Below are 22,413 nucleotides of genomic sequence, written 5' to 3'. Positions count from 1 at the left end.
AGAGAGTCATGTTTAAGTGAGCAAAATGAGCCACATCAACACACAGATTCTCTCTGGGCCAAAGCTGTCAGTCTGAAAACATAAGTGATTGAGATTTTTTGATTTGGGTTGAGATCTGTTTTCGACCCAAAGGATAAAATAAACTCTCAGCCGATTAAGAACACTCATACATATTAAAGGCTCCCTGTAGTCTTTTGACCTCCTGTGGCTGTGGAGAGCTTTTCCTAGAACTGGGTTCCCATTTTGTTTATCTCTTGCACACACAATGATGGTATCACACCATTCTATCTCTTATCTACAGGTGGTGGTGACATGCAGGAAAGGCAGGCCTTAGAGCTTGGTATCATCTAACAAGAAAATGATGGACTATGTTGAGGTAGCAGTATTATTCCATCAATATTTGTGAAGATGCTTGGGTTTACTACACACATAAACAGCAAGGCTTCCATAAATAGGAATGTGAATCTATATTTGCCACTTTCCCTGCATTCACATGTCAGAATGACAAGGACAGATAGGTAAGTACATCGCAATGCAGCCGCTGCGTCTATTTTTAATACAGGATGACTTTAATCTCCACAGCATCTCCCCACGTTTCAGAATCTTCTCAAACTTTTTTCGTCGACACAGTTGTGAACGGCTTTCAGTTTAATTTCTAAAATTAAGTATGAAGTGTGATATTTTTAGAGTTTACGTATAAATTGGCCAATTAGGAGCCACTCCTTTCCCCAGAAGGCTTTGTGAACATGGCTGCAGATCAAATTATCATTAAACAAGTTTCCTCAGTAATGAAAAAACACATCAAAAATGTCTGCCGGGGGGAACTCTCTGCAAGCTGCATGTGCTAATCCCCATTTTTATTTATTTTTTTTTCCGCCAACTTTGAGTGTAATTATGATACTTCAGCATTCAGCACTTCCCAAAATCTAATCCATCTGACTGAGGTTATTACAGTGTGTGCATAGAATGATTTACTCTGAAATCCTCCTCAGTGAGCCGCATTACAGTCACATTTGCACAAATGTTTTTGGTGCTCACACCTCGCCTGAACTAAGGCAGAACAATCACAAATCACTGCAGCTTCTGTTTTTTTTTTTTAATGGAGCAAAGACAGCTCAGTCACGACTGGGACACATTAAAGATCAGTGGCTTGGTGCACAACTGTACCTGCAGGTGCAGTGAGACGAGCGTCTGCGCTCCTGAATGCTGCGGTTCAGTTTCATACGGCGAAACAGAGCCGAGCCCCCGTGTCCGCGAGGCTGATCGACCGGTGACACAGGTGAGGTGAGAGAGGGTGCAGGGGGAGGACCCTCGGGAGTGTCCCATAACCTCAACTGTCGTGTCAGCTTCCTCTGACTCATCACTGACAGATCTGGCCCTGCTGGAGCTGACCAGAAAACTCCCCCAGACTCCACTTACAACTGGCTGTCTCGCTCTGTACGGCCGTCTCCCTCCCACGCAGTCCCCCTCATCCACTTTTTAGTGCGTGCTCACGTCTCATGCAGACAGAGGAGCAGCACCTGCTTGTACGTGCTGCAAACTGTCCTCAATCCAGAGCTGGGTCGAATAGCGAAGCCTGATCCTCCCTTTAGTCTTGGTCTCCGATATGCCAGAGGAGTCAAAGTTCATCAACATGCATATCCTGTGCTGTGATCCTCAGGCTCTGGATGCTTAAACTCCAATTCGCCCTCCTCACATCCTCAGTTTGTTCCTTGGATTTATTGAGGTCTCTTTAATCCTTGCTTGTGCGGGTTTGTTTGAGGTCTGTCTGTTCCTCAGCCTCACAGAGGAGACGCTCTTCTGATGTTTCTCCACATCAGCTCTGAGTGAGTCCCACTGCTGCCGCTGGACCTGCTCAGACCTCCGTCCCCGTCTGGCCTCCAGGCTGCTGTGGCCCTCGTGTTCACAACTTTCACGACACCCGTGCTGCAAAACCAACCAAGAGACCTGCGATGATCTCTGGTAATTTCCCAATTAGGCAGCCTTTTGCCCTCCTGTACTTGCTAAGTTTTCTCCTCCCCCCTCCTCCCGCCTCCCTAATGCAAGCATGTGCTCTCACTATCCTTATCTCACTGCTCACAGTTCCTCTGCAGCAACAGGAAGGCTGATCAGTGCGAGTAACAGACCACAGGCACTAGAATACAGCAACACGCCGAGCCTGTGTAATGAGGATTTGAAGAGAAGATACAAACAGCCCAGGAAGGGGAGGAGAAAAAAGTCAGGGGAAAATGGGTTGACTCATACCCCTGTGTAAATGTTTACATGTTCTACTAAAGAGCGTGCAAGGTTTGCGCCCAAAACATTTCGTATTTTGACATCAACAGCCTTGTTCACCAACAGCGCTTTCTTTGGCCTTTAGATGTGAACAGACACGGTGCCACCTTAATATTCTCTACGAGCAACAATTAGACCATGAAACAGCATTCAAACGAGGTGCATTAGGTCAGCCACGAGTAATGCAGCCATGACACTGTAGATAAAAATGGTAGAACGCCTCAAGCGGTTTGTTTTTTTTTTACGCTTCCATTGTTTCTCAAAGAACCATGTCCGTTTTCCAACGTACGAAACACAACACGCAGTAATCTTTTGCTGCAGTGTGAATAAAATCGACAGCGGAGCTATTGAACCACTGCAGGTGTCAGGTTCGCAGGCAGCACAGCTCCTGAGGACCTTCCTGTCATTTATTACTTTCATAAAGGAGGCATTGATTAATAGCTTTGTAACTACCTCATTAACCCCGGAATTACAAAAAATGGCATTTGGAAACAGCAGTGTGGCAAGTGTGGCAACTTCTTTGAAAAGAGAAGGAAAGGAGGGCTTTAATAAAGTGTTGCACAAGAATTCCTCAGTAACAGTTGCAAAGGTTACTGTTTTATTGTAGCAATGACTTATCCTCCAGAATATTATTTCTAACTTCATTTAAACTGTCAAACTTTATTATTTCAACTTTGCCTTGATAAACTGTCGATATTCTAAATATAATTCAAAAATTAGCAGTAAAAAATACATAAACAGCTTTGGAAAATATAACTTTTTTTATGAAGAGACTGTTTAAAATTACAGTTGGGGGCAAAAGCATATCACAGTCCATTGTTTCAGATTTTTGTACCAAAGACATTGCACTTTTTAAATACATAAAATATTAAAAACATCGTATTTTACAGTATCATGTTTTGTTTATTTTTCATTAAATTGAATTCTTAATTTCTGCTTGCCTGAGTGGAAAACTCAATCCAAACCCTTTTTGTGTTTTTGGTAGCAAGGCCACCTCTTGTCAGTGTTCGGAATGCAGATTAGAAAGTTTAACTTGTGCATGCATACGTGTGTGTCTGGGTGTTTGGCGACCTGCATTTGTGTTTTTGTGTGTGTCAGCCGTGAGCAGAAACAATGGGAAAAGATATTCAAACTTTGTGTCGCAATTTGAATATGCACAAACGAGATGCCTCGTGAATAGTATCTGTTTTTCCCTCAGCCTTTTCTGCAACAGCAGCTTGCAAAAAAAAAATAAAAAAATGGAACAGCAAGCAAAACCTGCTGCATGAATTCAATGTTCCACCTTTCAGCAAGAAGCTTAAAACCTGAGCACAGCAAAGAACACAGTGAAGATAAGATGCCTTGTCAAGCAGCTTCCTTCTCTGGTGTTGCCTTCCACATTCACCCTTTCTTCTGAGTCTGTCTTTTCTCCTCCTTTCTCTTCCTGGTAGAGAGCAACTTCCGTTTGTTTACAAGGCGCCGGGGATGGATGGGAGAGTTCGCCTTGGAAAGTCTGGTACGAGAAGGCCTTACGTGCAGCCTGTTTGAACAGTGCCTTTCAAAGACACACTTTGGGAAAAATGTCAAGAATTCTAATTCACTTGACAGTTACTATTGTAATCTCTGGAGAGCGAATGAAGAGACAATTATTCTAACTCCTGTTAAATATTGAGTCCCAGCTTGGTAATAGCCGGTGAGACCTCTCAGAGTGACTCATCTACACCCATGGATGTATATACGCACACATGTGAACACGCAGGAACACACCCCCATGTGCCACTTAAACACACACACACACACACACACACACACACACACACACAGATGAGCATTAACTCTGAAGCTCTTTTGTTTTCACTCAACACTATATAAAAAAACTTGATGCGTGCACACAGACACACACACACTGTACACGGGGTGATTATAAGCTGGGCTGTGGGCAGCTCTCTTGGTTTCATTATGTGAAAGCAGAGTCCCCGGAGTGTATCGCTGCAGACAATGACATGATGATCAGAGGTTGCAGAAGGGAAAGGGGATTTGTGCCAACAGAGTGACTCCTTCTTATGGAGGATAACAAACCGTCTCTGTCAGGACGGAGTGGAGCACATTAGAGTCTCTCATGTAGCCACGCTACCTGAACTGCATCACCCTGTTATCTCACCGAGGCTCTGTGACGCCGACCGGAGACAAACGTACGCCAGTTGATATGTTAACAATGTGATTGCATGTCTGAGGGATGGAGTCAGTGACTTGGAAAATGCAAAGCTCATTTATTGCATGTGCAGCAGCCCTGTAACATGAAGCCGAATCGCATTTTGGTTGAGGGATCTTAAACTCAGGTATTACCAGCTTGGTTATTAAATTACGACCGTGCATCTTCTCACAGTCCTTGTGTGCAGAGTAAGCTGGGAAAATTGGACTGTGCTGCAGCAGTACTTCATTTAGTCTCCTCTCTGCACACATTTCTGCAACAAAAGAGGGAGCCTGATTTCATGTCATTAATACAGCAGGCTTCAAAGGGCTTTGGAGCCCTGAGTCAATACAGCGATTAGTTTAATTAAACCTATAAGTCTGTACGAGAGTGTAGAGGAGATTTACATACATCCTCCCTGCATTGACCCTCTCTTGCCATCGATTATTCATTAACAATCATCACGAGGAAGCCCCTGGCTTGGGCAGGCTGCTGCCACATCAGCGGTTTTTCCCCCAACAGTCTGGTCGGTGTCAGCTCTCCTTTCTCTTGGTGCCGCGTTTAATCAGGCCTCTGAAGGGATGAGCCAACCCGTATTCATTTAAGCTGCTTTAAAAAAAATATACTCCCAGTCGAACCCCACCCCACCCCTGTTTCTTCATTCGTCTCAGTTCACTAAGTTAATGATTAACCTGCCTGAGTCCATCACCCTCTCTCTCCCCACGACACACTAACACAAACACACACACACGGTCCGCACAGTCCGTACTCTCAGCCTCGGTGGAGAATGACAGTTATTTCCTGCCCCCGCTTCCTCCTCTGCCAAGCAAGCACAGATGCTTATTTCCACGTGCAATTTCAGCCCCCCCCCTTCCTCCTTCCACTACACCCCCCACCCACCCATGAGCTGTGCCTCACCCAGGCATTTAGCACCTGGCTGATTGCTACCAGTGTGGGGGTGGCAGTGAGGGCAGTTGAAGGGAAGAGGAGTGAGGACTTGCAAATTGGGAAAGGGTGCTACTTTCATAGGCTGACCATATAATCACAGCTGTACTCTACTGCTGCGCTTGAATCATCCGCAGATCTATCGAGAGCATTGGGGGGGGGGTATTACGAAGTCCTCTCGGGCTGGGGCATGCTTTCAGGGCAGCATGCCCATAACTGACACATCTCAAATGACATGTCCAGAGCAGGCTTGCCATCTCGGCTTGCCTCGACTTGCCCTTTGTGATTCTCAGGCAAACACAAGAGAAGCCAAGGCACGCTCATGCCCGCTTACATTTTAATGCCGACATTTACAGTACGATGCACAAGAAGCGGAAGCTCTGAGGGGAAAGTGCTGGCGCCACGCCACATGGGCAGAGAGAGGGCATCTGGCCACTGGAGCTTCACAGAGCTGAGATGAGAATAATGCAGTGACATACATGGAGGAGGATGAAAAAGACTGAAGACAGGAGGAGAAAGAAACAGTTCTACTGAGCTGTGAGAAGATTGCTAACGAGAAAGTGACAGGTTGGCCAGCAGCCACACTGTAAAATCTCAGAATTTACTAACATCTACTAATCCTCCATCACCAATGCAGTAATTAGATCAAATCTGCAGTTCTTACAATCACAACCATTTTAGAACTTATAATCATGTATTCAAGCACCATGACTTCTTGTGACCTGGCTGCTGAGCGCTCATTAAACTCATCAAATTATGTTAGTTAAGAAGCGTTGCCATCTTATTAGCATACTTCCCAGCGTGCATTGTATCTGAGTTAAAGCTCTCCAGAAACCCTTCCCTTATCCAGTTTGTAAACAGCTGCATTAGGGAGACTTGCTATGAGTCCTTTCATGCATGCGTCTCTGATGAGTCACAGATATTTTCTCAGATAAAAATGAAAACAATGCCTACCCCGATGAAAATTCTAATCCACTTCAGCCCCTACCCCCACACTCTCACTTTATAAGTCAGTAGAGCTGCAGTGAGATCCACATGTCTCTGCTAATACTGGACTGAACGAGGCTGTGCACAGTATAACAAACAATGACACTCATAAGCAGATGTCCATCACTGCAGATAAAAAGCTGGAAAGTAAATCTGACAGAAACTTTTGTCAATATGTCTGATTATCTGTTGCCAATTTTAGGTTTGTATCAGTTTTTGTTTATTTAGCACTACATGTAAATGTGTATATTTCTAAGCATAGATGAGTTTTTACAGTGCAGCGGCCCTGATCTCCCTCAGCCCTGCCCCTCCCCTGTTCTCCCCACAGCTGTCCCCTGCATCCATAGCCGCTCCCGCCCGTCCAGCTCTCCCCCTGCGCTGTGGTCAGATCACAGAGCTGGAGATTACAGCAGATTATCCTGCCCACAGGATCACCAACCTCGACTCCAGGCGGCCTGAAACACAGAGCCGGCCGCAGCCTCTGAAAGTGCAAAACACATGCATTTCAGGAAGAACCCGGAGGGATTGGCCGCAATCGTACACCTGGCAAAAGCCACAGGAAAGGGATTTATTTTTATGGGCTACACTACACAGGATAATCAGCCTTTATTCTGCACAGCAACAGGCCCTCCACATAGCCAAAGGACAGCCACACTCAACCCTCTTAATCTATTAGTGCACTGTACAAAATAAATTCCACCAGGATTCGATGGTTCACACGCGTAGCTCTTAGCACAGTGTTTTCTTTCACCTGAGGAATTTGGGCTCTGCTGCCCTGTGGATTGTCTTACACTCTGTGTTCTGTAAAACCCACCAGAGGCGTCCGTCACTTCACATCAGCAGATCTCTGAACTCCTGAAAACTGACAGGAGTCTCTCCCCAGGTGGAGACGGACTCGTTCTGTCACCGCCTGTTTCGCCGGCTGCTCGACTTTCAGCTCTGTTTAGTTTACTCGGTGTACACGCTGAATTTGATTTGCAACTCTCACTATGAGGTCAAAACACTGAATCTCTGCTTTAATATTAAGAAGCTGACATCAACACAGAATTAACAGTGTAGGAGCTACAGCCTTTTTACTGTACATCATAAGTAATCCCCATATTTCAGTCTTTAGAAAGTAATTCAGCAGGCTAAAAGTGAATAGTTGGTTGTAAATCCTTGCAGTGCCAGGCCTGTACTGTAGCCATCTCCACTCCTTGCTTGTTTTGTGGCCTCTTTGCCGTCAGTCTGTCTTCAGGAAGTGAAACACATGCTCACTTGGACTGAGGTCAAACGACAGGCAATGTTATTTAACAATATGGGCAATCCTTGTCTGTGTGTTTTGGATTGTTTTCCTGCTGGAGTGTTCTAAAATTGGGGGAACTTTTCATGCAAGAAGCTAGAAGTGGTCGCTCAAAAGACCCTCAAATACGCCTGAAGCTTAAAGTTACTGTCAGCAGGGTCATCATAGCGTGATGGAACAGTTGTGATGGTTTAAATTTCTGTCTTTTTGTGTCTTTTATTCATGAATCCCTGTGTTATCGTTACCATTCATTCTCATTTCTTGTGTGATTATATGCAAAATGATTAATTACAACCATTTTTTTTTTACATGCAGCACTGGCAGAAACTCTTGAATCTCCCTCCTCTCTTCACTCTTCATGCTCCACGGAGATTCCTACCCTTTTATATGTAAATCCCCCCTGCGATCCCAGAGGCCGTGGAGTGTAAAAGGTAAGTATTTAAGAATCGTGACTCCCAAAACTCAGCTTTTTTTTTTTTTTTTTTTTCCCCTTCCTGCAACCAGCATTCCAACTCCAATGTCTGGGCGGTGGGGGCCGGAAACCACAAGATCATTTAATGAGCATTGTTCCACCGAGGAAGCACCTCGCAGGTATGGGAACTCCGCTGTATGTCTCCGCCTCTCTGCTGTTGTGGGCTAAACAGATGGATCAGCTGACACAAAGGCGCATCCTGAGAGATGACAGATGGAGAGACGTGTTCAATTGCTTAGTTTCTTGCTACCCACATCCAGACAAATTAGGAGCTGAGAGACGAACTCCTCGACGGGAAGAGCAACCGGTCCGCAGCGGGCGAGAGCAATAGACTGATATTGATTTGCTTTTGATGTTTAATGGAGTTTCACAGAGGGGAGACGTGAGCGGAAGGGGGGCGAGATGGAAAGAAGGGATGGGGAGGGGGGGGTCAACAAGATAAAAGCGGTAGCTAGCTGAATTTGCCGAAATGAACTAGATTTTAATTGCACTGACCGGCATTCCTAGAAAGTGGAAGAGCGCTCTTACAAAAAAAAAACCCAATTAGTGCAGATTGTGAAGCAGGAGATGATGGGAAAAGAAATGCTTCGAGTAGCTGGAAATGCGATAGTGCTGGACTGTGGAAAGTAGTGATAGCGCTGGCGTCTCTACTATACCACCAAATCCATAAACCTCCCTCCCCATGCTGTTGCCCCCCCCTCTCCCTCCCCAACAAACCCACACAAGGAGTGGTATTTTTAGCACATCACCCTATCTCCGAGATGGAGCGCGTAACTCCCTCTCTGCAGGCTGGGGCTGCTGGGCCTCTTTTATTTTAATCCAGACTGGAGAGAGATGAAGAGAGAGAGAGACAGAGAGAAAGAGAGAAAACAGAAGTGTGAGTCATCCAGAGCTACCTTTGTGTCACTGTGGCTGTGTTCCTCCTCACCATCTCACTATCTTTTCCTCCATCTTTTCCTCCATCTGTCTTTGCACTCAGTCTGCCACTCTTGGCTAATGTAAGAGTTTATCTATCTATCGATATATCTATGGGGAATAAATCTCCATACCATTTCTCTTAATTTTCAAAATTCGTCTGTCATGTTGAATCAAATCTTGAAATGAACTGCAGACTAATAAGCGGTCTTGGCATCTAATTCGTCATACATATTCCCCAGCACAAAGATGGTTGGCTGCGTATTACCCTGAATGATAGATAATTACTGATATAATGTGGTGTAAAAACAAATGCTTGGGCAGGGTGCAGCTGAGTGAGAAAGCGTACAAGGTTGATTTGAACACACAGTGAAACGGTCCATTTAGCTTGATGCTCCAAATTGTCCCTTAATGCATTTTGCGGCGTGGCTGAACAAAAGTGATCCCCCCCAATGAAATCTTTCCACCTTGTTTGTTCCCCCGTCACATGGCCATAAGTAACCAATTTTTTTTTTTAAATGCAGTCAAGAGAAATCACACCTTTCCATCACACCCCACGTCTTTTCGAAGTGTTTTCAATTTAGCTGCAGCAACTGAGTTTACTTGAATCCAGCAAAGACAAGCTGTGAACACAACACTGACATATTTACACTTTTAATGTTGTGTTAGCTGTTAGCATGTCCGATACTGGCTCTCCTTTCAGCTCTGTTATGTTCTCCAATAACCCCTGAGGGAATTATTTGGCTCTTAAGCTGCTAAATGCTGCACTGTGTTCAAAAGCGAGTTGCTATCTTTGTCTGTCTGTGGTTTGTTGCTGGGGAGGTTGCGTACAGTCTGAGAGCATTAAGAGCCAAACAAAAAGTTGTGGGCCAGAAAAATATTGAGCTGAAAGATGGTTTGGCACCTTGTAGACCTGAGGGGAGCTGCAGGGGCGGATGATAATTTTCTCATTATGTGACACCTTTCATTGTCCATTTTTAATGCACAGGCCAACATTTGCGCTGTCGGCTCTGTACGGTGCTGCTTTGAAATAAACATGAATGTCACAATGATAGTCGCATGCTGATGTAAGTGCAGAGTAAACATGCAGAGTAAAGGTTGTTCAGATCAGATCAGATTTTTAACATTTTTCTGATTATTGGAATTATTGTTTAAATTAATTTTACAATGAGCTTTTTTGGCTCTTAGGCCATTCTGCAGCAATTATCTTATTATTCTGCTATATTAGAAGGAAATGTCCTGGCTTGTTTGTATACTTCAAAGCATCACATTGGGTGGAGCAAAGTGAAGAATGCTGCAACTATGTCCCCCCGAAAATTTGTTTCAGTGGAACATTTTCATACAAAAAGGCAAACACTGTCAATAAAACGGCTAATTCAATTCAAAGAAAAAGAAAAACTAGCATGTCTGCTTTACTGCTTCAAATTTTCAGTGTGGTAGCAGGCAGGCTTTTACTCACAATCCACATCTGGTGAGTCAGACCACTTTGATGCTGCCCCCTCTCTCTATCTGTAGTCACTGTGTGGTCTTGAGCAATGTCCCGCCTACAGCCCCAGCTGATTGGTTATACATCACATCAGCAGCCTGTCAACACTGAAGAATAAATGTTGAAAAGTTGTCTTTTCATTAAACATATATATAACAGAAATAATCAACGGTATGTCAATTGTTGGAGTTTGTGTTATCCTAATTTTGACACCAAAATGATCAGAAATAAAGAGAAATATCAGGATTGAATCAACAATAATATTTAAACCACCTGTCTATTATTATGTATGTTTCCTAAACAGCTCTGACCCATCAGGCAGGGACACACAGGACATCTATGGCTCTTGGTCAAGTTCCTCAAGCTGTTCCCGAAGTTGTTGGATCTACAACAATCCTTAGCTGAGTGGGACGCTATAAAGCAACGTCCACATGCATTCCAGTTTCCCAGCACTGTAAAGAGCTGATCAACTGTATTCACTTCGCCTGTCGGTGGTTTTTATGTTGTGGCTCCTGGGTGTATATCAGTTCTCAGTATCGGTTATCGGACTGCTTCATTAGAAATGAGCCGACAGTCATCTGCTCCCACGTCACTAAACACCAAGTGTGGAGCAGCACTGAGAAATGAGCGCTTTATGTGCAGGACCGCAGGGACTAGATGAGAGTGTAATTACTATTAAGTCACAAATGTATTTGGACAAGCGAAAAGTGTGACCTCACTTGTTCTCAAGAGATAAAAAAGTTAGTCAATCAAAATCATTCCACTGCATCCTCTATGCACCGATTTCAAGATATTTCATTCTGAAATGCAACTTCATGGTGGTGCTAGAGAAAATATTAAGGGATCACTTAAATCAGTGGGATTCATCCTCTGGGAACCAGAGCCCTCCTTGCTAAAAGAAATTATATAATATTTTAGCCTAAACTAAAGCATAAATCCTTACAGCCAAGCCACTGGCATAGCAAAATATTATACATGAAATAATACAGTTTTAATTTCATCTTTTTGTGACAATACTTACTATAAATGTGTTCAAAGAATGTATATTATATAGGATTTGTTCCCTAACAAGATTAATAATCTCTCGGTCAAAAGCTGAGTGTTTTATATTACCGTAATTTACATGCCTGAAGATGAAATTAATCCGAAATCTAATGAAGACAATTAGAAAAACTGTACCCTGATTATAGTGCTGTAATAATACTAATAATAGAGAGAATCATGTTAGTGAGAGAACAATAAGAAAATGATTATCCCAGATAGCAGTTACATATCATTAGTGAGGAGAAGGCAGTCGTATCTGTGTGGATTCATTTGTTGTGAAGCTGCCTCAGGGCCGTTGCCTTGCAGCGAGGCAGTGAGCGCTCGTCGGATGAGTCAGTCTGTCTGTCATTTTTGTTCTCATGTCATTCAGTGCCCTCTTGTCCCTCATTTTTTCCTCATTTTTTTTTAAGCACAAGCACCAAAATTTCAGACAAGCGTCCCCCAGTTCCAGTGCACCCTCCGCTTTTTCTCCTTGCATCCCGTCGCGCCAGCAGCTTGAACTTTTCAGCACCTGTCTGACTTGGTTGTGTCACGTTGTAGTGGCAGGACGTGACCTAAAGTCCTGTACGTCAGCGTTTGGGGTGATACTTTAGAACGCTACATTTGTGTTTAGCACATTAATGTTGCTAAATTCACATATTACAGTCACTCATCAGCTACAGGGAGTTTAATTTTGAGGCAGTACCACCTTGAGTCTGTTAGTCACACATGACTGTAGAAGTGCTCTCTGGGTTTCTGTTAACTTTGTTGTTACTTTGGGGTAATATTATATTAAAGAAAGATCTTGTGTATGTTCACTTCATCAGATCAGGGATTTGCACTTATGTAGGGTTTAACAATATATGCTTGAATGGCAAAATACATTTAAAGTAAGTAAACAGGTGTAGCCGTGCATTGCTTTTTAAAAAGTTCTGTGTGATATATGAGTAACAGTTTGAACACTGTTTCATCTGTAAGCGCTGGTCACAGGCTGCACAGCTTGCTGCACTGACAATGTTAAATAAAAGCTAAAAGGCAAAAACAAAACTGTAAAAGATGGATGAATTTCATTTTGCACATTATTGTGGTTACCTCTGTTATAAATGATTTGAGTGTTGCTCTCGCTGTCTTTTTTTTCACATCCTTCTTCATTTTTCTGTCTCTTTCATTAGCTACTGATAAAAGTGTCCTCATGATGAGTTTTAGAGGTGCGCATGATGTTGATAGTGTTATGTTCCCTGCTAATGGGAACAAGAGCAGAAGATGAGGAACATATATTTATCAGCAGCAGAGAATCGAGTGAACCTGGGGAGCCAAGTGCTCCCTAACTGATGGCAAAATGATGGCGGAGGAAGCTGTGATTGGGTAATGAGGCCTGAGCGGCTTGGTAGAAAAAGCAGTCAGAGTCTAGCAGACCGTTCCACAACGTCAGAGTTGGGGAATATGGGCTGTGAGAATCAGCAGTATGTCCAAACAGAATGGATGTCTCCCACTCTGCATGTCCCCAGACACTTTCCGTCTCATAAAAAAGCATTCACAAAAGCACATGCTCGCATACAGACTTTCAGCCACAATAGCTCTGCCAGTGTGGCTTTCTGTCTGCCTTTCACAAATCGGGATTCAACAAAAGTGATGCACTGCGGTTAACTATCACTTTTCCACTGGCAGCAACTGACATGCCTCACATGCACAATATGGAAACTGCTGGAAAAAGTCAGAAAGCAAAGAGGGGAGTTCATGATGATTTCAAGTCAGTGGTTGAGGCTTCGTGACAGTACAGCGCTATGGTGACAAACACTTTACCATCATGATGAACACATCTTTAGGAGATGTGCCATGCCCTGCAGGGCGCAAAATGAGGACGTTACACGCATACACAAGTCTTTCACATTATCTCTCGCTCTTGCTGTTTCCGCCATGCACACACTATACATCTTGATGCACGACCAAATGCTCTTGCATGGACTCTGGTCGAGTACGCAGAAGCCGCCACACTCAATATCTTCCTTATACATATTGAAATACAGAATGGGAACTGAAATAAAGCTCAATAAAACACTGGGAGCTGAGGCTGGTTTGGTTTAATCTCATTACAGTGAGTGCCCGAGGCCCCTCTCCCCCTATTTATAGCACCCTGGGAGAGAGGAAGGCTGGCGTTCATATACACATCATCACTGGCTTGTGCAAATGTGCCCATGAGCGGCAAGGGACACGACCAATCACAGACAGGTACTGTATCAAACTTGATGCCATGAAATACACAATTGGCAATGATCTAAGGAGACAGCCAGCCTCCTCCTCTGTTCTCCAGACACTTGTGTGCTTCCTTGTTTGTCACATTTACACTCTCCTTATTTTCACACCTTCTCCCTGGTGTCGGCTTGTCTCGTCCCACCTGTTTGATGCAAGCAGCAACCTCTGGGGCTGAAAAATGGAGCCAATGTGGAAGTGTTAAAAGCTGCAGTTCCTTGAATGGCCACCTGAGGCTGGTTCCACAAGCGAGTCAGTCCCCATAGACCCCCATGTTAAAATGCCCAGCGTTACAGCAGAAATAAACATGTTTACAGCCTGGTACAGGAAACAGTGTGGTCTCTATGGACAAATTCCCTATTCATGACAATCGTATGGGGGTTAATTTATGATATAACATGCATTTAAATTGTACTAAGGCTTAAAGTGATGCATAATTCAACATATTCCTGCTTTAAGTAACAGCTGAGTGCTGTCATGAGATGCTCCATAGTCCAGAAGCTTGTACATGACCTACCTCAGCTCCATCTACACTCCATCTCTTTGCTAACTTATTGATTAGCCTGCAGTAAAAGAATCGAATACTGCCAAGATGAGTGGAGCCACCACACCAAGCTTCAAAACGGCTGTTCAGGAAATCTATGGGTGACAACTCAAAGGGTTTGTCCACATATATATATATACAGTAAAGGGGTTTTCTGAACCCCAAAACCCACCCAAAGGCATGTTATCTTTTAAAATGCCCAGATTACAACATTTTTCAAGATATATGTGTCAGCTGCATAAACAGAGAAAACTATCTGGTTTTGTGACCTCCATGGCCACTGAGCTAATCATGGGTGATCAAATCTGAGCTAAAAAAAAATTGCAGTATTTAATCAAACTCACTTTTATCTACATGCCTTGTATTAAAAACCACCAAGAACAACCCATTCACACTCAACAGATTTAGTTAGAAAAAAAAATAGAATGATATTCTGCATTTTGCATTTGTGACTCTGCTGCAGCCAACAGTCTGGTGACAAAAATTCAGAATTTTTGACAGAACGGCAGGCTGTCAAAGAGGAGACAAGTGTCAAAGCAAATTTAAAATGTAAGACATAAAAAAAAAAACTATAGCACCTGGAAAAATGTTTTATAGTGCTTACATTTCAAAAAAAAAAAAAAAAGAAAAGAAAAAAGAAATTAAATAAACAAAGAAATTTGATTTATTTGGTTTTTTTTTTATTAATTTATTCCTTTTAATGACTTTTGGCTTTCAAACTATGTCCTACAGCATAAAAGACATTTTGAATTCTCTCTATTTTTAGCCATGGCTAAAAAAAAGTGCAACAAAATACATTTTTAAAAAACCCAACAGAACCTACTTGGAGTTCAGAGGGTTAAAGCAGGCGGCATCTTTGTGCACGGGGGCACCCTCTTCTGCTGCTGCTATCGCAATTCAGCCAAGATATTTCACTGGTTGGATTCAGCTGATTTTAGCTAATTTCCTGTCTGTGGTTTCAGACTGTGCTGATGCAAACGTTTGTGAGGATTGGGCACCCTTGCTCAGGGACACGCTGAAACTTTTGCCGGGCACTGTCAGTGCTGTGGATTGCACCAGAAACCTTTCAAGTTCTTCCTGAAAAAAGGCCAACAACAAAAACCAGAAGCTCAGGGGGGAGAAAAGCTGCATGGAATGAGAGGAGAGGGAAACCTCTCACAACAAAACCCCAATCCACACAAGTAATCACACAATAAGTCCTCCATACACAAGCATACACGCAACAGAAATGAGAGGGATGTTGGGAGAGGGTTGGTGAGAAAGAGAGACAACTCGGACTCAGGCCTTGCTGGTGTTAATTACTTTGCCTTTGTTGGGGGTAAAATGCACCTCCCATCCTCTGTCAGCATCTTTAGAAAATCCAATCCAGTGAGGATGCACTGTATAATAGAGGAAGTTACTGAAAAACTGCTGTGGACCTTGTTCAAGACAGAAAAAAATGCAGTCTAGAAAACGCCTAGAACTCAAACTGAAAAGTAGCATCTAATAAAAATACCACCCTGAGCCCTAAAGCCATGTTTTTTTTTTCTTTCCCTCTCTGTCCTCCAACAGCCTGAACGTTGCTTTTTAATGTGTGAACATGAACATGACCTACAAGAAATGCTCTGACAAGACAGGTTATGCTCACACTTGATCTAGCAGAGGTCAGGAGGTGGAACAGTGGCTTTTTTTTTTTTTTTTTTTTCCTAACAGCGGAAACTGAGGTATGCATCAGCCTTCCACACCTTCAGTCAGCTATAAATCATAAACCGCTTCATGCATTATGTAAAATTCTCAAGTGTTCCCACAAACCTTGTTGCAGCTGCACAGATTGCTGGTGTTATTTTTATATATATTTATATATTTATATATATATATATATTCCTCACATAAACCTATTGCATCTGTTTTATTTTCATAGGTTCCTGAATCATTCTGTTTTAGAAGCAATAAAAAATTATTTTATCGACATGCAGACGGGAAGCAACGTGTGCAGTGTGTCTCAAAGCACAAGGCCCAGCTGGCATCACCATATCTGCAGTCATATAAAGTGCATACATATATTAAATGTCGTGTGGATACATGGATCATGCACTGCACTTGTCATTGTTACATTTTAAAGACCTTTCCAATGAAAATCTTTTTTTTTTTTGTCTTGTTAACATGTCCATATGGTGTTTTTTTTACATGCTGGAGGACACCTCATGTGTGAAGTAAATAGTCAGCGCCATGGTTTAACATTTTCCATCTTGAAACTGCAGTGTATCGATGACAGTCTCAAAAGCACGGATTCAGACTTCAGGTTTTGATATCCATGGAAGCAATCCTGTCAGCTCGCAGGGTGGGACTTTCTGTGACATTATTCTTTGTCAAAATCAGTTTCTTGTATTGAATTATTCTAATATCACCACCTCCTGTTGATTAGTGCACAGCAGTTTTGCAGGAAGAATTGTAGCTGGTGTGCTCAAGCTGCAGTAAGTAACAGATAGTAAGGTGACGAGAGAAGCAGAAATGTAAAGATCTGCATATTTGAAAGGTAACAACAGTGTGGGGATACATCTAAGCCACTTTGGGTAGGGGGAGGGGAGGGATTCTTTCAATATAAGAAAAAATATTTTTCAAAATCTGATTTGAACACAGAGATTAGTTTTTAGGAGTGTAACAGGACTTTTTTTTTTTAGGAAACAATATACTTCCCCTCCTGTTGTTGCACATTTTTGAAAACTGAGGACTTTAATTTAAGGAAAACACATTTACAAATGACAGTGAAAATCTCCAGTTTTAGGACATATCAGCTGAGGAAACTGATGGTTCCTGAGCATTTACAAGCAGTGACGGAGGCTAACTTAACTTAAACTTAATTTCTTCTAGCACCACTCTTACGTACAGTTTCAAGGTAGCTGTATCTTTCCACTTTAAGACGCTCTACATTTTAGAGGTAAATATTGCTACCTTTTATTCCACTGCACTTATTTGTCAGGTAAACTAATTTGTTATGAATTAAGATTTTACCATAAGACAAGAGGTGTTCTCGTAATATTTTAGTATAGATTAACCCTAGTCAGGACCTCTGGGGTCTTTTGGACCTCAGGCCATTTGGTTTAAGTGACAGGTATTGTTTTTTTATTGGTGAAAAAAAATTTTAAGATATAAAAAGAGAGACATTTGTCATGCATTTGGAACCAAAAATACATTAACTTATCAGAAAATTTATTTAACATAGTATAAAAGTCTAGAATGAATACTAATAAATATTTTGCACATATTCTTTCTTGGGGTCCAATAGACACCGAAAGACCTTCTACGTCTGTCAACATGAAAGTTCTAAATAGGGTTAAACTAAAATTGTAAAAATGCCCTCCACAATGATCAGCAACAACAGCATCAATAAAACAAAAGGAGCCATTTTTCCAAACACATTTGCAGGATTTTCTCTTCTAATGGAACATGTTCATGGTTTTGCCTCTTTGAAGTGTCAGAATCCCTTTCTCACCACACACAAGGGCAGCTCAAGGACTATTTGTTGTATTTGCTGGCTGACTTGTTTTCCTGCTTTCTAAATTATCACACTATAAAATATTTAATGGCACATTTAGCAAGCACTCGTGCTGTTATTGTTTTTATGGCAAGCAAATATTATATGCTGCTGTTTTCAGCATTTTTTATAATCAAGCTCACACAGTAGCAGTGGAGCTAAACCAGACCAAGAATTGGTTTAAAAAAATGATTTTTTTTTTTAACTGTGTCAGGCGCCTCCTCTATCTGTCAGTCCTAATAATGATCTACAGGCAACATGTACAAATCTGATTTATTCCGCAAACAGAGAGAAAAGGCAGATCTGAACAAAGCGTTGGTCATTCTGCTGGGACTTGGCCACAGTGTACAGTAAGCAGGTCTGTGACATGGTAAGCCACTATTAATGCCATCTGTCCCTCTACTCTAAACAGAGCTGACACTCTCTCATACTCATCCAGTAAAGCTCCACTAGTAATTTTGGGCAAGACTGCTGTTCCGAGGGCAGCAGGTATATAGAAGGGATACCTCAGATGAAACGCTGGCATTTGCAGGCAGCTGAACCAGCATGCAGTCTTCATGTAAGTGTCTCCGTGCCAAGTGCAGTCTCCAGGTGCACGCCTTCATCCTTTCCTCGGCTCTGATTTGTTGTGAGCTCTTGGTTTGAACTGGGCTCCCTGTGCCCTGACATACATCGCATTAGTCTGACTTGGTGCTCTGCTCGACAGGTGTGTGTTGTTTGTTCTGTCCTGCTCGGCTGTGTGCGCGATGCACCGACACACAGCCAACAGAGGGACTGTCAGTCTCAGTCATTCAGGCGGATCTGCACTAACACAACAGCCGAAAGCACGTGTCAGGAGGGTCGCCCCCTCCGTGGCATCGCTCTGTGCCACGGCGTCGGGGACCTCCAGCTGTTTCTGAGCGCTGGTGGTCTGCCTCACCTTGCCGGGGCGCAACATGGACACAGTGTCTTTACTCACATCCAAGGAGCGTCACATTGCAGTTTTCCATCAAGCTGAGCTATTTGCTGAGAGGTGAAAGACTACCACTTATTTTGAAATTGAATACACAGCACATTTTGACATTTAAATTCTCCCAAGTCCCTGCAAACGAAGACCTTTTTCTTGGTTTGAAGTGGGCGACTTGATTACACTAAAAAGGTTTTTCCTTTCAGCTCCTCTTAGCGCCGATGGGCTTGAAGAATAAATTACTACTACTGTAAAGTTTTTTTTGTGTGTCATAAGAAAAATAAATCCAAGGAAAGGTGACACTAAATTCACATAGGATGCCTCACAGATAGGTGTGTGTGTGTTTTCATCTCACATCATAATTACTGACTGTTTTTTTCCCCCCTTCAAGTAGACTTCTCTTTGATGGGTAGATCTGTTTGAACTCCTCTTTTCATGGCAGCTGATTTCCAGCTATATGATGAAGGTGGTTGTGTCTGCGGTGCCCCTGAAGTCTGTGATTTTTCAAGAAACTAGAGCATGAAGAATGAAAGATTACGTCAGTATGAAATATATTTAAGGAGAAGAATATAGGAAGAGGTGATGCATTGCACGCAGCCAGTGGTGGGCAGCTTATTTCACCGCTGGGATGTGAAGGTTTGAGATTCAGATATGGCTTCTAGGGGGGAGAGACATTGCGAGCCGCCGATGATCTCAGTGGACGAGAGAGGAAGAGTGGGATGAAATGATAGATTTATGATAGTGTGCTTAATGCCGCTGTAAGCAAGAACAAGACTATCAGACAGAATCTTAGAAGCTACAGGGAACCAGCGAGACGGGCCACACAATAGAGAGACAAAGCGGAGAACAGAAATAGAGATGGAATCAATACTCCCCATTTACACTGAGGTGAAATGAAGCAGTGAGAGGATAGAGGATCAAAAAGAGAGAAATGCAGCAATCAAAGACTGTCATTTTAATGAACAAAAGGCTGATTCAAACAATGTTATTAGATAAGAAGAGATAAAAATGGCCAGCATGAGGCTTATCACAATCACAATGGACATCTTGAAAGAGGCAGAGGAAACTGTTGCGTAATAGATTGTGGCAGAAAGTTCCATAAAAGCAAATTAATGGACATGAAGGGAATAAGGCCTGGGTGTTGTAAGCACACTAGCTGCACCAAACAGGGACATAATCGCGGGTAACAGGTGGACTTGTTGTGCAACTTGGATTTTTGATGCCGTGTTTCACTTTGTTTCCTCTCACTGGGATCTCTGCCCATTCACACTTGTCAAAAACCCACAAAAAAAAAACAACAAATGACTAGTGTATCACCACTTTAAGAAGATTCAGTGTGAAATTAATTAAAATGCAAGGATGCCAAGGTTTCCAGTCGATTCACGAAGCAAACTGAGTGTGCTAAATGTGGTTGCCAGTGTCCTGAGTATCTGTGAGAGCCTGCAGTCAGACAAAGCGATGAGCGGAGAACAAACACAAAGAGGGGCCTTGGATGAGGACTGTATATGTTCCCTTCAAGCAGACACCTGTTTGGTGTCATTGCTAAAAGATCTCAGAGGGATTCTACCTGAGGTCTCGGGGATCTACCTGAGCCAACCGATTGTGAGCACCGTTCCAGTACATGAACTGCCTCCAGATACTAATTAGCGCCGAGAGTAGTGAGAAGGCACGATGTATTCACAGAAGAGCGCAATCTGTAGCTTAAACAGATGGTTCCACTACACAAATGAGATAAGAGGTTTATTCCTTAACACTCTTAAAACACATTTGTTGTGAAAATTCCTGAATGCTCTCTGCCTGAAACTTTTTGGTTTCCTGAGTGTTAGAAATGTAAACGTATGATCAACAACAAAATACAGCTGCTGTGGTAATTAATTGGAGCTGTACCTCATTATGAGCTAAATTATTATGGCAGCCGGCCAGTCAGGCAGGGAAAAGAGCAGCTCCCGCTTACAAATCAGCCCTGGATCCTTCTCTAAGAGGGGGGGGGGGGAGGTGTAAAGAATGCATGAAGTGGTGGGTGAGAGAGGCTTTGGTTTGAAATTGTTGCAGAGGACTGAACAGGAAAGCAGCTCTGTGCTGTGATTAAACTATCTGAAGACTTCAGGTGCATTAATATTCCCTTTTTCACCTTATGAGCATACAAGTCATGATGCATATCCAGTGGGATCTGCTACATACTGACAAATTATACAGTCAAGCCCATCAAGTGCCTGCAGGCTTTGCCTTTTTTGGGTAAATGAAATCTATTCTACAAATGCACAAAACAAGTAACCATAGCAACAGAATTGCAGGAAGAGATGTTACTCTTTCAGTGTCAGTCATTCATTTTCGTGTTGGAACTTCCCAGAGCGTATGGGCATGGGACCTGATGACTGATACGCCCATATTAACATCCTGTGACAAAAGGACTGACAAGACGGTCGAACAAAAGACATGGGGGACGTGAAGAGGAGGCAGACTGACACTCTTGGGGGGAAGCTGATTGCCACTAAGACTGCCATTTTGTAGGATACAACATAGACACAAATATAGACAAGTGAAAACAGCTGCAGACAGTGATTCTTCAAACAGTTATGCAAAACAACACCCAGAATCCCTCCTGTATATATTCTCCATCCCTAGACTGGTGACTGCTGGGAGTGCTTCTTTTTTTCAAAAGGTATCCGTTACAGTTTCACAGCACAATCTATTTTTTTCCCTCTAAAGCTCGTCTGGAACAATTTCACCAGCAGCTCTCGGGCTGATTGATCTTTCAGAACCTTCCAATGAGGTCATGACCGACTCTTCCGTGATTGAACGGTCTGCTTCTTTGAGACACCAAGGTCATCCACCGGGTCAATCAGTGTCCGGCCAATCAAAGACCAATTATGTCTCCGCTCTCTGGCAACAAAGTCACTTGGTGTTCCTTAATTACAGAGTTTGATTGGGGTACATTTGTGATTATACTGGCAAAAGCATGTTTGTGCCAAGCTAAAAACCAGAGAGCGGATGCTGATAGAGCTGCCTTTCCATGGGCCGGACAAGTTAGCCTTGAGCTAAAAACACAGAGCTGCTGGATCAACATAGATGTTCATAAAGCCTGATAAATGCAGCGAAAAGATGAGGCATCTGCTCCAAGCGTCCATTATCCGGAAATAAGCAAGGAGGCAGAATTTACAGTCACTGTAATATGTGAGAAGAATAAAAATAATATCAACACAACGGAAATCCCTCTGGCCTCCCATTGATATGAAAAAAGATAAAACAAGGCACATCGCAAACCATATGGGCTACAGGTCAGACACTAACCTGTGCACAGCCCACACACAAATACCTTCACACACACACACACACACACACACACACACACATACAATACAGGCTGCATTTCACCACTACTCATGACACACAACATTTATCTACCAGCCTCCATTCCTCCGTGCACCCTCCCTCCTGACCAGTGTGTAGCACAAACACCCACACATCACCTCATGGATATGCTAAGGTACACACACTCACACACACTCACACACACACACAGTTGGAGCCAGCTTGGTGTGCCCTCAGAACTGAGCTTGTTGGAATCGAATTATCTCTCTCTCTCTCTCTCTCTCTCTCTCTCT

At 42.9% G+C, this 22,413-nt stretch overlaps 1 protein-coding gene across 2 annotated transcripts in view; it reads right to left on the bottom strand.

Moving 5' to 3' along the window:
• The window catches only part of pde4a (phosphodiesterase 4A, cAMP-specific), a 41,649-nt gene that overhangs the window by 16,916 nt on the left and 2,320 nt on the right, over positions 1–22,413 (bottom strand). The window contains exon 1 of one of the 2 annotated variants that reach the window (XM_008283105.1): positions 1,168–1,689. The exons of the other annotated variant lie outside the window; for it this stretch is intronic. Within the exon in view, the coding sequence (XP_008281327.1) occupies positions 1,168–1,361 (194 nt within the window). The 5' untranslated portion in view covers positions 1,362–1,689. Of the gene's footprint in view, positions 1–1,167; positions 1,690–22,413 lie in introns of those variants that run through there. 2 annotated transcript variants of the gene reach the window in all.

Source organism: Stegastes partitus, unplaced genomic scaffold (genome assembly GCF_000690725.1).
Source record: "Stegastes partitus isolate 25-593 unplaced genomic scaffold, Stegastes_partitus-1.0.2 Scaffold297, whole genome shotgun sequence".
Lineage (NCBI taxonomy): Eukaryota > Metazoa > Chordata > Actinopteri > Pomacentridae > Stegastes > Stegastes partitus.
This window is presented reverse-complemented; position numbering and strand designations above follow the sequence as displayed.